The sequence below is a fragment of the Tachypleus tridentatus genome, chromosome 7, assembly GCF_004210375.1.
Source record: "Tachypleus tridentatus isolate NWPU-2018 chromosome 7, ASM421037v1, whole genome shotgun sequence".
Lineage (NCBI taxonomy): Eukaryota > Metazoa > Arthropoda > Merostomata > Xiphosura > Limulidae > Tachypleus > Tachypleus tridentatus.
The window spans coordinates 186,377,420-186,395,222 of NC_134831.1; the positions used below are offsets into that span (position 1 = coordinate 186,377,420).

The 17,803-nt window shown below is 30.4% G+C and overlaps 2 protein-coding genes across 2 annotated transcripts in view; both read left to right on the forward strand.

Moving 5' to 3' along the window:
* Nucleotides 1–12,349, forward strand: part of LOC143257501 (BCL2/adenovirus E1B 19 kDa protein-interacting protein 3-like) — a 38,442-nt gene extending 26,093 nt beyond the window's left edge. Inside the window, exons 5-7 of the mRNA XM_076516275.1 lie at nucleotides 2,567–2,646; nucleotides 7,798–7,941; nucleotides 9,920–12,349. Coding sequence (XP_076372390.1) covers nucleotides 2,567–2,646; nucleotides 7,798–7,941; nucleotides 9,920–9,974 — 279 coding nt within the window. The 3' untranslated portion in view covers nucleotides 9,975–12,349. The remainder of the gene's footprint in view (nucleotides 1–2,566; nucleotides 2,647–7,797; nucleotides 7,942–9,919) is intronic.
* A 5,313-nt stretch (nucleotides 12,350–17,662) lies between these two features.
* Nucleotides 17,663–17,803, forward strand: part of LOC143257502 (ADP-ribosylation factor-like protein 3) — a 45,379-nt gene continuing 45,238 nt past the window's right edge. The window contains exon 1 of the mRNA XM_076516276.1: nucleotides 17,663–17,796. Coding sequence (XP_076372391.1) covers nucleotides 17,794–17,796 — 3 coding nt within the window. The 5' untranslated portion in view covers nucleotides 17,663–17,793. The remainder of the gene's footprint in view (nucleotides 17,797–17,803) is intronic.

Genomic DNA, 17,803 nt, shown 5'->3' on the forward strand with positions numbered 1-17,803 from the left:
AGAATTTGACTTGTAACTGATGATAGCACATTGTCTGTTCTGAAAAAAAAAAAAAGAATGGAGAAATGTATAATTGATGCCACAGCATCCAGCGTACAAGAAGCAGGAATAATTGGCTGTTTTTCATCTTATATTGTTAACAGCATCAGGCATTAACAAAGATTAAAACTATTTGTGAAAGACCTCACTCCATAACACCAGCAGTTTCTGAAGATCATTCTAAGTTGTATAAATAGAACTTTTTTGAAAAGGATTAACTGTAAACATATTAAAAGGACAATGATGTGTAAATTGAAGAATATAGGACCATTCTTGTTGTTTACTATTTCCTATGTAAGTACAATAGCCCTTGGAATCTATTATACAGAAGTTGAGTACATTATATTAAAATTACTTTGGTGCCACACCACATTGTTGCAGCTTTTGTTGCCATATCAGGTCAACCCCTATGTAATGACTGTGCATTATTACAATAGCCCTGTAGTGTAGTTTGCATTGTAAAAAGCTCAATTCTAAGTCTGTAATGAGCAACATCTTTCGATAATATAAGAAAGATAGTTTCAAAGAGCATGTTACAACTGTACAATCACACAGAAATAAATAAGCACTCCATTCAGTGACTTAGCCATTATGCCCTTGTATAAAATAGCATGAATATCCATTTCCAAGTCTCTAGCTACTTGAGGTATGTAATTGAACTGGTAAGTTGTGAAAGCAACTTCTGTACACACGACTTGTGTTAAATTTCCAGGTGGAGGTTCTTTATTATCTTGCATGCTATTGCTTGGGCATGTGGATGGCTTTTGCCACTGACCTTTGTTGTTGTTTTTTGCTGATAACAGAATGATGCATTTTGTATCATGATTTATTGTGGGTATCTTTCTAGATGGTTCTGGTACCCTAAGTTGATTCATTTTCCTTTGTGTTCCAGTGCTGTTAAATACAAGGGATATCTTTATCTTAAAGATACTAAATCCTGATCAAAACATATATCTTCATGATCTTATTGTATCAATATTTTGGTTCAAAATAGGGCCATCTAAAAAAAAGTAACTGGTTTTTGGTGGAATTACAGTGCCTATGACATGTCATCAATGTCAAATTGTAGTTCTGATACATGCTGTTCCCTCTGCAACCTTGTGTTGATTGTGGTTTTAATGTGACTCACTAATTGCTTCATCCAAAAGTCCCTCCACACCTATATATTGGATGGTTGTACTTCCTGTACCCTGTAAGCAATGATTTTATGATGCATCAGCTTATAGTTCTAATGATGAGAGGAAATAAAGGTAATGTTTCCATGTTTGGAAGCATCATAGATAAGCAGTTTTTGTATTACTCATCACATTAGTTGCACACTTAACAACTGTTTAAACCTGTGATGATCTTTTGTAGTCCTTTTGTTTAAAAATTTTAAACTCAAAATGTTTTTTCAAATTCATTATGGTTCAGATTTTCTTATTTTCAAATGTATTTAATAGTATAGCATTGTTTTTTCTTCAGTCTGCTAAAATTTCTAAAAAATCGTGAGAAATAATCACTATATTGCTAAAAAAAGTACTTTATTTAGAATTGAATAAATGCCCTGTATAGGCCCAGTGTTTAAACAAATAATTTTCAACACTATCTAAATAATTATTGTTGAACAAGTGATATATTCCTATCTGTTTAAACCTGTGATGATCTTTTGTAGTCCTTTTGTTTAAAAATTTTAAACTCAAAATGTTTTTTCAAATTCATTATGGTTCAGATTTTCTTATTTTCAAATGTATTTAATAGTATAGCATTGTTTTTTCTTCAGTCTGCTAAAATTTCTAAAAAATCGTGAGAAATAATCACTATATTGCTAAAAAAAGTACTTTATTTAGAATTGATTATGAAATATTGCATTTAAAATGTACACTATTCATGCTACATAGAAAATGTGGAAATGTTATTTTCTTCAGTAATTTTAAATATACTAATTTAATTCAAAATATCACATTTTTCAGCAAAACAGATAGGAATATATCACTTGTTCAACAATAATTATTTAGATAGTGTTGAAAATTATTTGTTTAAACACTGGGCCTATACAGGGCATATACTAAGTGAGTGCTGTTAATGATAGAACTTTAAGCAAGCTTTGTAATAAGTATATTTACTATATTAATCCACAAGTAATGAATATTACAAAAGTGATAATTGCATAAATTATGCATCAAAATTTAATTATCAGGCAAGCTAATCTAGAAAAATGTATTGTGGCCATATCTTAAATTTATAATTTGTTTTTATTTTCATTTGTTGACAGATTTATAATAACTTCTGTCTAGAAAGAATACATTTAAATTAATTTTTTTAAGAATAGTAGCTTTTTATTTAAATTGCATGGCTGAAATGGAAAAAGTAAAACATTATATTTTTTATTTAAATAATATGTTTGAGGAAATTTAGGTATTAAAAAATAATAAATGTATTGTAGAGGGAAAAAAAAGACCAATCTAAGAATGCATAATATGAGTTAAACAATGTGTTCCAACAAAAATTTAAATAAGAAATACAAGATAATCCTAAATATTGATAGGAAGATCTGTTTGGGAAGAAGCAAGTTGTGACAGATTGGATATGGGATTGGAGCAGCCGACCCGACCAGCTTCCTCCAAAGTAACTTTTCTTTCTTATTTATAGCAGTGAATAAATTAATTTCAATGTCATAATTACGGTTATTATTGAAAAATATTGCTATGCTTTTCTAGGTAGAGTAGAGATCCTATTATAAGGTGGGGTAACATGAAACCTTTGTTCCATTAAGTTAAAGTTATTTGTGATGAAATTAGTAAATGTAGTATAGTTTAAACTCTTTTGTTACTCCAGTTTGGGAAATGAAACTTGTTATTTGTCAGAGAATCTAGATAAAATGAAAATTTGTCTATGAAACTAGTTAACTTCCAGATGAGATATAGTGTTTATTAAAATTAAATTCTGTAAAATTACAAATCATAATGAGTTTTAAAAGTAAGAGATATGTAGCATTAAGGTTTTTCATTATTTTAAAAACACTCCCACGATATATTTATCTAATTAAAGAGTGTAGGTGCATACTGCAAAATGGTTTCTGTATAATTATTTCAATCAGTTAGATACACTGAAAAAAATACTGAGTTTTGTAAAATAAGTGTGTTAAAAGAAAAGAAATAGACCACACATTATTGTATATCCAGTTTTGTTTAACAGTGTTTCAAGCACTGTAAAAACAGAATCACATTAGTGCAAAAAACAATTAACAGATGGTAGGATTTTCAATAACATAACTATCTAATTAGAAACCACCTGTAAAACAATGTCAATTATCTCAATTCATTGTTATACAAACCACTATATGTAGTATATGTACAGTAGCAGTGATAAACATACAATTCCAAAATAAGAACATACCACATACATAAAATTTGTTTCAGCAGCTACATAACAGTGAAGAAGAAATATCTTAAAGTGTAATTTATAAAAATATACAAGAACAGATTGTACTTTATAAAACTTGTAAAACCTTTTTAGTCATAAATGGTGTATAATTATACTAACATTGAAATAGTGTTTAAATAGTCCATCTCTTTGATTATATACTATTGAAGAGAAGCATCTGTTATGTAACAATGTGAATAAATTTTAAATTTCGGAGTACATGATTCAGGTGCTTGATCCTGTAATGTCCTGAACGAAACTGTTCATTCACTTTCTCCAACCAACGTAGGAAGGTGTTTGACCAATAATCAAATCAAATGAAGAAAGCATAACCAAACTATAGGTAAATCTATATAACTCAAAATTTGCAGAAAAATAATTTATAACATATAGAAAATAAAACTGAATGATAAATAAATGTCAGTGTTTGTGTTCCAAACCATATATTATCAAAAGTAATCCATCTTCCTACCCTTGAATGTGTAGTGAAAAGAGAAATGCCAAAGAAAGGGAACCAGGTAACTTATTATAGGAAGAATATTGATTAAAACACTATCGTCTGATAGATGTTTAGCAAGTATGGGGAGACTGAAGTGACCCACAGTCATCTAAATATTGGTCTCTTTCTTTCCATTTCTTCTTGCATTAAAATGTAAAATAAATAAGATAGACAAAGAATGAAATCATACATGTTCTTAAGAAAAGTTATAAAACTGGAAAAGAAACACAAGACTTTGAAATTGGACTACTTGTTAACGTCCTAACTGTCCTTCAATGTGACCAATGCCTGTTAAGGTAACAAGATCAGTTTTGAAAGAAGTAATAACTTTCTTTGGTATATGAAAATTGTATCTTTTGGAATAAAACTAATTTAATAGTTTCCCTTATCATGTCTAAAATAGAAGTTCTACTAATCCTTTAACTGTTTTGTGAAATTCAATAAAATATGTTGTTGCATTCTAGTTTCAAAGTAATTAATAACTATCATTACCAAATGCTTGCTTCATTACATTTGACCAAAGTTCATATGTGTTTTTCACAGGGTGTGTGTATTAAATTTTCAAGTCTAAGATATGATACAAGTGCTATTGGTGGCCTGTACATCGTATATAGTTTAAACAAGAGAGCTACATTTATTGTTACAACATTCTATTGATTTTGAAATAATCCTGAATCTAAGAAGTTTTGTTTTCTGTCTTTTATTTTCAACAATCAAGCTACTTAAGTGAATAAACTGCTTATCTTACATGGAGGCATATCATATTTTCTTCTTGATCAGATAAGAATTTTTAATATATTTGTTTATTTTCTTTCAACACAGTTTTGGCATAAACACTATGGTCAAGAAAGTGACAGAAATTTCCTCATTCTGATTGCTTTGTTTCTCTGTTCTCTGTAATAGGTAGTGTTTATTTTACCCAAAAGAATATTGCAGTTACACTCAGTGTATCTGTGTTGAAAATATTAGTGACTGTAGTGTCCTTTGCTAACTAAATTGACAGTATCTGTATGTTACAACTAACCAATGCTGTGAGAGAATAAGGATTAGCAGGTAATGTTATTGACTAGACAAAGAAACAGTTTACCTGTTGAATTAAGGTGCACTTTCTGATTTCAATTTCTGCCTGGAAGTTAACAAGTGTAGTCATACTTGGAGATCAGTGTGTTTAGTGCAACAGAAGTCTGTCCCAAGAGAAAGAAAGCTGAGGAGCTAATCACAATGCATAGGTTTATATGCTACCATTTTAAGTCTTATTATTACACCTACACACAGATTAATTATTTCCTGAACACATATGCTGTTATTATAGTGTTTATCTATCTGAAAATTGTCAGGAAATCAGCTTTTATCTTAAAATGCCATACTTGCATTAAATTTGTAATAATTCGTTTTAGGGTTGGACATATCAGTTTTATTTCCATGCATGTTTTATTATGCATCACTTAATATTAACTACCATCATAATATGTCCCAATCACTGTGGTGAAAAAGAACTCAAAATCATACACAACTGGTCAGATACACTTGCTTTTCATACTTTTTCCATATAATATGTTAATTGTTAATTCACATTTTTGGCTCATAATAAAAATTAGCACCAAACCCTAATAGAACATTTGGGAAAAAGCACCTTAAACAGTAAACATTCAGTTCAAAGAACGTTTAAGTTGTTTTACTTAAACTTAGTACTTGTATGTGTACTACTAACTCTGTACACACAATGCATGAAAACAACACTCATTTTAGTCTTAGAAGGAAAATAAAGTATGCTCAAAAATGGCCATTTGTAATTCTTATTTATTATTGTTATCTTTCTAACCTATGACATAAATGGCTTGGTAAATCACACCCAAGCCTTTTGTGTAATATCTTAAATAAGGTACTGCAGAGGTTTTAGAAGTATTGGAAAGTTGATTTGTTTCTTTGGTATTTTACATAGACTATACAAAAACACCATAATTCTAGTGTAAACAATGTTATTTCCCCATGAAGTTAGCTTTCTTATGCTCATCTGGTGTTCCTTTGGAAAACTTGTGTACAGGGTTAAACAGGAATTACCTGCCAGTAATGGATGAATATTAGATACTCAGTGCTTTGTACACTATACAGTTGGTGTCTTTAGGGAGGCAATTTCTATATTATGTATGATGTGAAGGAGTAAAAATAAAAGTCAATACACAATATTAATTTTGTTACACATATTTATAGAATAATTACTTTAAAAGACATGAGGGTTGTGTTTTTGTCTGTACATATATTTGCCCATTCATATGCATTATATGCGGGGAATTTGCTCCACAGAAACTAAATGCTCACAGAAACTAAAAGAAAAGGAAAACAAGGCTGATGATACTGTAGACATTATTTACTTAAACTACAAATTCCCTATTTTGATCTTCCATCAATTGTAATTTTAGGTAACAGGTTGGAGTTCAAAATAAGAGTTTTACCCAAATCATCATTTATGTTGTATGTTATTATATCTTAAATGTCCCATCTGATGTTCTAATAGTGACCAAAGGCTACTAATCTTGAAAACTATAAGTAGATGCCTTGTCTTTGTATATAAGAGGGATTAACTTTACTAGTTTAGACATAGTGCTGGACTTTTGTGTTTGGACTCCTTACCTTAGAGTTACATTGAATTATTGTACAGGGTTCAGATACTTGATGAAAAAGTTGTCAGAGGAGGACAGGCTAAGATTTTTGAATTTTTCTTTTTTGAAAAAAGAATTGTCAGAGGAGAATCTGATTGAAGTGATTAGTATTGTAAAGGGAGTTTATAGTATTAACTATTAGTTTATGGTTTTTACATTGAATAGTAATTATGGTAGGACTATGGAACACAAATACAGGCATATAAAATATTTAAATAATGAATGTTTCTGAGATTTTAAGAAATCTGTCTTCATGTGTTCAGTATCTAAAGGTAAGTGTACATTATATGAACTGTTGGTATGTGGCAGTCACTCTTTCCTTGAGGTATCAGGTTGAGCTTTTCTTGGTGTGTTTGAAGCTTTTTTGTTGTGTTTTATTGCATTATCAATTAACTGGTTATTTATTGCTTGCTTGTATACCATTTATGTTTTCTTCTGAATGAGAAACAAGTGATCAAAGTTTATGAGATATGTATATAATAAATTAGTGTAGATGTACATTACAGATAATAAGGTCATTAATTATTTTAATTTAAATTTATAAGGAGTAGTTGTACTCCTCTTGGACCTCTTACATCATAACATACATCACCTTGACGTCTACATCAGACATGCGTGTTCTTTTGACTACAGTATTAGTTATTCCTTCTTAAAGTTATCACTTTCCCTTCACTTCCCTCTCTTTCTTTTTTGTTGTTATGTTATTTAATTTTTTCCTTTAATTTTTACTGGTTAGAACCAAGAGTTAAAAAAAATGTTTTAAAGTGAATACTAAGATGAAAAAACAAAGAGAGGGGGAGTAGAAGTGTTAACTTAAGGGATAACTGATAAATATCAAGGAGATTGTAATTTGCTTCATTGCATTATCAGTTAATTGATTATTCCTTACTCATTTGTATAACTTTTGTATGTTTTCTTCTAAATGAGAAACAACTAATCAAAGTTTATGAAATATGCAAATTAGTGTAGGCATACATTACAGATAATAAGGTCATTACATTATTTTATTTTAAATTTCTTTCTCTAGGGTACAGTTTGAACTGATTAAACCATGAAATAATACATTTCTAGCATAAATTAAGTCTATTCTTTGTTAAACCTACATAAATTTCCTGATGCAGTGTCATGTTCCATTGGATTAATAACTTAATTTTTTTTTACATAAAAATTAGTAATTTTTTGCTCCTATCCTAGGGAGTGGAAATTCAAGCATCCTCAACGAGCTGGTTTGAGTTTGCGACATTCTAAGGTAGTAAAACATGGCCTCTTCTCTACAGAAGTATTGTCAATATTAGTGCTTACTAACCTTCTGTCTTTGATCTTGGGGGCAGGAATAGGGTATGTAAAGAATTTTCATTGTCTTAACTTGTAGTTATTTATTAATTCCTTGCTTTTCAAGAAAGTACTGTCCTTTACTAATGTAAAACAAATGTGTAACATAATTGTCAGATAATTATGTGCCAAACCCTCTATCTTTAAGATATGCCTTAGAAGTTTATTATCAAAACATTTAAAGATGAATTGTGGTTGGTTTCATCTTAACTTTGTAATGACAGGTTTGCTTCAAAAAGGTAGCACATGAAATGTAATGAAGTGTTATTACTAGTTTCTGTTGTGAATAATTATCTTTTTCTGTTTATAAGTCCTATAATGAGATAGCAGTAAGTCTATAGACTTAAAATGCTAAAACCAGGGGTTTGGTTCCTTGTGGTGGACATAGCAACTAACTTACTGTGATTTTACTCTAAGAAAAAAAACAACCAACCAACCCTGTTTTGAATCACCACTTGTTCCTGTGGTGAATAACTAACTCTCTTTGTTTATTGGTTTCTGAGTCTACTGGTTTTGTGAGAGATTCTTGAGGGAACAAAAAAGGTCAATGTATATAAAACAAATATTTATTCAAGATTGTGAATGTTTTTGTCTTTCAAGAAGTAAAGTCAGTTATTTCAGTAACCAATAATTTCTCAAAGTGCCACACTCATTTTGTTACTGAAGTTCAGCAAACAATATCATAAAATCTAGAAAGATGTATTGAAATAATGAATATGAGACATTCCCACAGCTGAGCTGAACAAATCTGGTGGAGTAAAAAATTCTATAATGATAGATAGACAGATATATTTGTTTAGAAATAAATTAAAAATGTTAAGTTACCATATGATAGCAATTAATGTGAAAATATATGTTGTATTTGTTTTAATCTTACGATTATAAAGCTTTACTGAATTCTAAAGAAAGACTTAATAAAGTTTAGAAGTCAAACTCAATTTGAAAACCTGTAACAACAGTAATAAAATTTTGTTCATCCTTGTATTGTGTTAATATGGACATGGCACAAATTCTCTCATGCATAAGTACTGCACTGTATTAAATGTGCTCATCTTATGGGCAAGTTGCTTGCTAGTTATTTTGAAATGTTTTTAAAGATAATGGACATATTTGACTTTGTTAGTATAGCTTTTTTGTTTAGTGAGAAACTATAGATATTAGTTGTGAAAACATTTAATGGATCCTAGTTATTCATCAAGGTTAATAAATCTCAAAGTCTGTTGTAAAGATCATACAAGTCAAATATTTTTTAGGCCTAGTATGCTAAAAGTTTTAAACTTATACAGTTCTTGCTCAAGAATGGTTCAAGGTTTTCATTGGTTCCTTGCATCACATTTGTCAGGTGTCCAGAAATATTTTACTTTCATATCTGGCTGTAATTAAGTTGGTTTTTGGTTTTTTTTCAACTGACATAACTAGCTATTGTCACTGTACATTATTACATCTGGCAATTGTCTCTCTCAGAAGTTGTCATTAATTAGGTTTTCTTTCTCAATAAAAATTAATATCAGCAAAATTACAATATATTTTTTTAATCTGGAATGTAAGCAACTAGTGTTTCTTCACAAGATGTTATTCCTTAGAAGTTTTTTGTTTACATTATTAGTTCTTTTTCTTCTCAGAACTTTAGCAGCTGTTATTTGTTTCTTTTTTGTCTGTAACAGTTAATTATTCTTAGAAAAGTTGGTACATGGGAACTCTAAGCCTGAAGGCAACTGACTAAGGAAAATAAACTGATTAGGTCTCTTAAGTATTAAGTTTATAGTTTTAAGATATTGTATATCTGTATTTCGTATTAATATAAATTGTTTTTCAAAGTGATAATTTCTTTAGTTATAAATGCAAAGATCTGAAAGACTTATCTGAACTATCTCTGGAATTATGTTTTTTGAAAGCTTCAAAAATTTTTTAGACTATATTAAAGCTCTACTATAATGGATGTTAGAAACCTATACAAATTAAAGTTCTGCTTTACTTCTTCCAGGCTCTTCTTTGGACGTCGGTTAGGAACTAGTATATCGGCAATAGGTAAAGATTGATTTGTCAAAATGAAATTAGAGATGTTTTCAGCATGAATTGACTGCTTGGTGGACACAGAAATTGTATTGAATACTGCACTACACTGAATGTTTATCACATCTGTGGCTGTTTTTACTCCTCTTTTTAGTAAGTCAGTGACTTGGTTATTACAGAAAAAACATGAAAATCTTTTAAACATAATGTTTCTAATATTGGCTTAGCAATGGGAAGACTACTTAAACTTTACTATCTTACAGCATGTTACACGTGTGTGTATAAAGAAACAACTTTAAACATTGTCAATACTAATTGTATTAGTTTCAATCTGGAAACTGGCCCAAGTGTCACAGGCTTTCCTTGACCACAGCAGGTAATAGTTCTGAAAATAAAATTTGTTACCTCACCACATCCATCTTATTTCTTGGCTGTTCTTATAACTATCTATGATCCATTCTCCGTCCAGTCACATTATACTAAAACTACAATGCACCTTAACTTGGTTTTGGAGAACAATAGGCTCAAACTTGCATCTAGACTGGTAGCTTTGTTATATATTTGTCAGATTCTTCTCAAGCTTTTGCTTTCAAAGCTAGTGTGGGTGTTTCCACATCATGAGCACTCTCAAACGTGAAGTCCGTGGGAAGTGTTATTTCTGAGAGTTGATCATCAGAAGAAATTTTAGTTACAGAATTCATTCTGTATCTCAAGTACATTCTGAAAAAGTCAAGACATCTTAGTTTTTAACAGAGTGAATCCTTGTTAATTGGAACATGCTTCTAATGATGTAGTTTTTCCAGGTTACTAAAACATTAGGATCATCAAATAGGTCACGTGTGAACATAATAAACACTTAACATATTATTGAACAATAAATGTAAAGATGTAAACAACTAAAGGTAAGCATGCAACCGGTTAAAAAAAAATGTATTAGTATGTTATTGATATGCATTGCATAATCAGTGGCATATTGCATCATTATCGTCATGTATAAAAAAACATTGCACTTGAATTATACTGAAATTTTTACATATTTAATTCTAAGTGGTATGACTTGATGTAACTGTAGCATAAATCTGATAACCTCTTGATACCTGTTATAGCTTATATATACATCCCTGTTGTGAATACTTTTCTCCAAGAAATTCTCACATACCACTATTCACTGATCTTAATAAGCTGTTACCCACTTGATGTGTGTTTTGTGATTTTTAAGTTTGTGTTCTAAATTATCCCTACTTGACATTAGAGTTAATTCAAATTATTAAATAATGTGTCCATAGAAAATGTCTATTATAAGAAATAGCATTGTAGATTCTGAATGCAGATTTAGAAATTATGGATTAAATTACCCATTACGAAGATTTGTTAGATGAAAAGTTATCTGAATTGTAGTTTGTTGACATTTACACAAACTAGGTTTCTCTTTATTTAACACTGCATTCCAAAAAAGGATAATTTTCCATTATGAAGTAAACAAGTTTTCTAGTGTTTCGTCATCAACAGAAATCTTGATTACCAATTTAGCATATGTTCATGTAATATCAGAGATAATATAATAATACAAATATTCTTGTTTTTAATCAAACTCTCAGTGGGCTTGCTTAAATGCTACAAAGAAATTTAAAGACGAAATACAAATGTGCATAGTTTGTATAAATTTTTTACTATTATTTATTGATGAATATCTGTAATTGTTTGTACAAACCAAATATAAAATCAGAATTGTTGCTCTAGCAGAGAGAGAAACTTGTTTGTTATTTAATTTTCAAAAACAACTAATCATAACATTGTAATCTTTATATATTGTGATTGATAATAGTGCAGTATATAATTTATCTTGACATCACAGCTTAATGACTTGTGATAGTAATGTAGTTATTTCCTATGTCTTTATATCTCCTATACATACTTTTATTTTTCAGTCATAATGCAGTCTGAATATTCTGCTATTACTATGCATCTCCTGATTATTGGTATAATAAAATTAATTAGGAGGTTCTATATTCATATTTATTTATTAATATTTAAAAATAGGGGAGTTAAAGGGTATATCATAGCTGTTTATTATCCTTAAGAATATTTAGTTATTCCACTTACACAGATTAAGGTACGACCAATACTAGTGTATTTATTTCGGTTAATATGTGAAATGGGTTAAAAGCATTGTAATTGGACTTTAGAAAAGCCATTTCTTTAATTTTAGCAGAAGTCTTAAATGTTGAGGGTTATGAGATTTTAAATGTCTTGTATAACAAAGTAACTTCTGTTTTGTCTGATATGAATGTAAATTGTCATTGCTTTTCTACTCTAAGCATTGTGTGGTTATAAATAATATATAACTGTATGGTATTTTATAGAATTTGCAAATAATAGAATAAATGGGCATTACTATGAATATAGCATGAGTTTGATCTTTTTACTCTGAAACAGTAATCTTTCATGTGAACTTACAGTATCACTGGAGATTCGCAAGTTAATACTGGCATCATTTACCAGAGAGGCTATGGATGTTAAAGTTTGTTACTGGAAGATGAAACTGTAGTATTCTACTAAAACACAACATTCATATATCAAATAAGCTAAATTTAGATAGTTGTACGCAGAATAAAGAATATGGAATGATAACTTTATAAAGTCCACTCTGACAAACTTCCACAGTGAAAGTCGTTAGCTTGCAGCTTTTGGTAAAATTTCCAGTGCTTCCTGCATCACATCTGATTGAACATTATACTAAAATGTACCAATTAAGTAACCCAGGCAAAAACCTAGAACATTGTATAATTAATCTTAACAAAAACTGAAGATTTAAGAGCCAAGCACGTGGGAGGACATGTCTGGTGATTTGTTAAAGATGGAATGAAAGAGGTATCAAGAGCAAGAACCAAGCACGTGGGAGGACATGTCTGGTGATTTGTTAAAGATGGAATGAAAGAGGTATCAAGAGCATGAAGTTGAAATATAATGAACATATTATTGGCTGAAGGTACGACTAGTCTAAATTGTAAGGAGAGGTAAAAAACAAAAAACTGTATTTAAACAAAAATAATGAATGAAAGAAAATTCTATCCAGTAGGAGGCAAATATGTTAGTTATATTAGGTTGAGGAATAATTCGTGAGCGTTTTTAAATAATTTCATTCAAGCATTACATGCAAGACTATACAATACTTCAATGCATGAACACATTACACCCAAAACAGTTATTATGATACTTTATTTCATGTAATACCTAGGTATATAGTATGCATTGTTTTAAACGAAATTGCAAGAAATTAAATGCGAAAAGCAGATGGTGTCGAAGATGCTCGATTTTGTCCACTTGACATTCCATTTAATGAGCTGAAAATGAAAGCAAAAATTAAAGACATATGAAAATCAAACACACCATCTATTAGAGCAAAAAATTATCTACCAAATGACATGAAATATTTTGCGAAAGCGTTTCATTTATGAATATATTTTTTTAACTTAAAAAAACGCTCACGAATTATTCCTCAACCCAATATATAAATATAAGAAATCTGTTGATCTAAATCTTCTGAACTGTGAAGATCCATGAGGAGGATTTAAAATGTCTGGAAGTAAGGATATGTTTATCTGTCAAAACCTGACCATAACCTGCTTCGAGGTTGATATTAGACTCGCTGTACTGATAGCATAGGCTGTTCTAAGACCAGGAAACTCCATGGTAGTGAGAGCCTGTACATCAGTAGTTAATTCTGTTATGAAAATGACTGGACTGGAAACAACGATAGAAGTAAAACAAGGGCCTTCCTGGCTGGTGGCTGGGATCTTCACATCACTGTCAATGTTTTATGAGTTTCGATTGTGTACAAGTACTGCTGTAACTATGTGTGTTAACTTAGTATTATAGAATTATGCATTAATCATAGTGACCTTTAACTGAATATATCACGAGTTTTGACTACACAAAAATGACTTTAATCATATAATGTCTTTCTGTCGTTAAAATACAAATAAAAATTAAACTTCTTATTAAAAAGGTTTTTTTTATAAGTACTTCATTGTTATTGTTAAGCAAATTTGTCACAGACTGCGAACGTGAGTCCACTAAAGGCTTAGATGCCCAATGAATATTTGGAAAAAAAAAAAAAATTTTCCTTGCTAATTTTGAGTGTCAAGAAAAAAAAAAGTTTTATCACAATAAAGATTATAGGGAAAATGTTTGAAGGAAGTTTGTGTAGGGAATGTTTGGCAGTTATGGAGGAAGCTTGTGTATGGAATGTTTGGCAGTCATGGAGGAAGCTTGTGTAGGGAATGTTTGGCAGTCTTCCAACCCAAATCCCGGCCTGAATTTCCTCGGACTTTCTTGTATCCCACTCACGCATCTGTTAATAAATAATAATAAAAAAAGTGGTATAAATTACACGACTTCCAGGTTCTAGAAGAAACGAAGATATAGTGAGTTAGCGTTCTGTCAAAATTCGTTTTCAGCCGTAGGGGGCGTTATAGTGTGATGGTTAATCCCACTATTCGTTGGTAAAAGAGTAGCCCAAGTGTTGGCGATGGGTGGTGATGGCTATATGTCTTCCTTCTAGTCTTATAATGCTAAAGTAGGGATGGCTAGCGCTCATAGCCCTCGTGTACATTTGCGTGAAATTCTGAACAAACAAACCACCAAATAGCCATTTTCCACCAAAAGTGGTGTTTTTACAACAATAAATCTCATGTCTCACTTCTACGAGTCGAGGGAAGCACACTAAAAATATTTTTACAAGGTACATGTGCTGAAGATGATTTAGAAAAACTAAAGTTGTCAAGGTTCAGGATATAAAAGAAAATCTCCGAATGTATTTGTTTTGATAATTGAGTTACAGCAAATTTTCAGATTTTTTTCATTATTACATTAGACACTATATTCTATTTCAATATCTTATTGCATGACACTCTCCTGTGTACATTAATAGCTGCTGTTGTATTATAATATATGTTACATTACCTAACATGTAGTATTAACTGTAAAATAGTTTATTTGATTATTACATAAATTTGTTAATATGACACTTTTTATAATGACACATATTTCCCACTCTCTTACGTAACGTAATAACTGGACTCGACAGTATTTGTATACCACACAATTAATTAATGATCCTTAATTTGGTATCAAATTGCAGATAGTAATTAATATTCTAGTATTATATATTAATTAATTTCTTAATTTAAAAGCAAATATTAAAAGAACACACCTAAATATCGATTTTTTGTGTCTTATGTTGAATGGAGCATTGCTTCAAATTATCTGTTTATGGTGTCCAAATACAACATCTATAGTTTCATATGAATGAGGAACTCAAAGTACCGATATTAACAAGCTATAATATAAAATAAGAACTTCCTATCTTTTCTACTAATTGAAACATGGCTTATGCTCTGAATCAAACATAGTGGCCTCGATCACTTCCTTCCATATTTGGAGACGGTCCCTCATTTATACTTTAAATATGACATGTCCTCCAAGTGGCTTTCACAGCCATTTTGAAACGCTAAGAAACCACCTTGCTCTTTCGAACAAATATTTCAAACAGTTATATCTCATTAGTTTGTTCGAAATTACCTATTCTAAACGAAATGCAGCTTAGTTACTAAACTTGATAAATTATATTGGAATTCTGTGGTATTGATATAATTATTTATGATTTTGTGGTTATTTTAAATGTGTGTATAAAATTGCAAAAAAATCGTTTCACCTCCTCCACGCACAAAATTTGAAAAAGTCTTAGCAACTTGCGACAAGCAATTGACAAATACGAAGGTCGTGGTAAATAGAAATATAATTGTTTGCTATACTTATTTACTGTTCTCTATTTTAAGAACAATAAGTTTCACAATGTATTAGTAAACAGTGATAGCCTGTATACATATACAAAGTATAATAATTCAAATGTAGCTATATTTTACAAAATACTAAATCACATGCAAGACAGGTCACTTTGTAAAAACTAAAGGTCATTTTTCCATGATGACAAGAAACCAATGTGAAACAAAAATACATTATAAAGGCGGCCGGTACTGGTATTAAAACTTTAATTAAAATAAAGTACAAAACAATGTTTCGATCTTCTTAGGTCATCTTCAGGTTAACAAAGAGAGTTTGCAACTGACCGTTGCTGGACACATCTTAGGGATTAGAGTGTGAACGGGTACGAGATTGTTAGGGCGTTGCAGTTAGATTTTAAATTATTAATTAATACAGGTATAAAAGTGTTGATTTATATTGGTTTAATTTTGGTTTGAGTTCTTGTATAAGTATGGCTTCTTTTATTTTGAGTTTGTTTGTATATATTTCCTTACCTAGTATGTTGATGTTTTCTATGGTTATGCTACACGAGGACTATTTGCGCTAGCTATCCTTACATTAGCAATGAAAGACTAGAGGGAAAGCAGATAGTCATCACCACCCATCGCCAACTCTTGTACTATTCTTTTACCAACGAATGATTGGACTGATCGTCACATTTTAGCGTCCCTACAGCTGAAAGGGCGAGCATGTTTTGTGGGACGGGGATTCGAACCTATGAACCTCAGATTTCGAATCGAGAGCCCTAATCTCCTGGCCATACTAGGCCACCACCTTAGCATTAGCATGTCTTGCATGCTGATTGAGCTTCGCACAATATGTGTTAGCTTTTGACCTCACAAATTAGAAACCTACTTAGAAACAATCTGCGTAGGGGTCTATTTTATGTATTTTTATATGTTAAACGCGAGTAAATATATTAAAATAAAATACATACCTAATCAACTTTTTTCATTAATTTTTCAAACAATGTTCTTTGGCAAACGTAGATGCTTATAAACGGAAGATAACAGTTATCACGACATTTTAGGTAAATATTCTCAAGTGACGTCGTAGCATGCACTATAGATTTTTGTGAATTATTCTTTCTGACAATTTTTAAACGATATTACGTAAGAATGACGTGTACACTAATGAAGGTTTCATTCTGTTTTAAGTAAAACATTCTCGTAATCTGAACACTTAAAAATAAATAAACTTTAATAAAGAATTAGAGATGAAGGGTAGTCTGAAAGGTCGATGTTACGTAATGGGCTGTCGGTACTGTGACCACCATAGGTATCGAAACCCAGTTATAAGCGTTATAAGCCTTCAGATTTACCACTGAGCCATTAGGAGACCCGTAAGATGGGATAACAGGTTATTGAATAATCTTGAGTTATTCTATTTTATATGCGACTTTGATTCTTAACTCAATTTTTATGTTGATTAATAATCTGGTATAACCATTAGACTTTGGAAATATTCGTATATAATAATGCCAAACAGTCATTAATGTGTTGGAGGAACTTCACATTAAATCGATTTTATTTTAACAAGGTTTCAAGCTTAGGTTCTTCATGAGATATTATCTAAATGTTGTAAAACAACATAGATTTTTAAAAATATGTATAAATTCATCATAAGTATTTAATATGTAAAGCTTTAAAAATTATCATTTAAATATGATTTTTGATATCCCGTGTTTAATGTACATTACTAGAAACAGAAAATGTGATTTATTTGTTACAAAATGAAGCAGTTAAAGTAAAAAATAATCTTCAATTCAAACCTTCGCAACTTCAAAATTTTCAAAAATCAACTCAGAATTTCTGAAGTATCAATGACTTAATCAAATATATTTTTATTAAACTACTTCTTTTTACAAGAGGAAATCACATTTTCTGTTTCAAGGAAGTTTTTCATGTGACATTACGAGAAATTCTTATAACAGAGAGCAGCACCGTTGCCTAGTAACCTCACCATCACTTGTTTATCCCTTGGTAACTGGATAGGCAAACAGAAAGTAAGAAAGACAAAATGGTGAGTG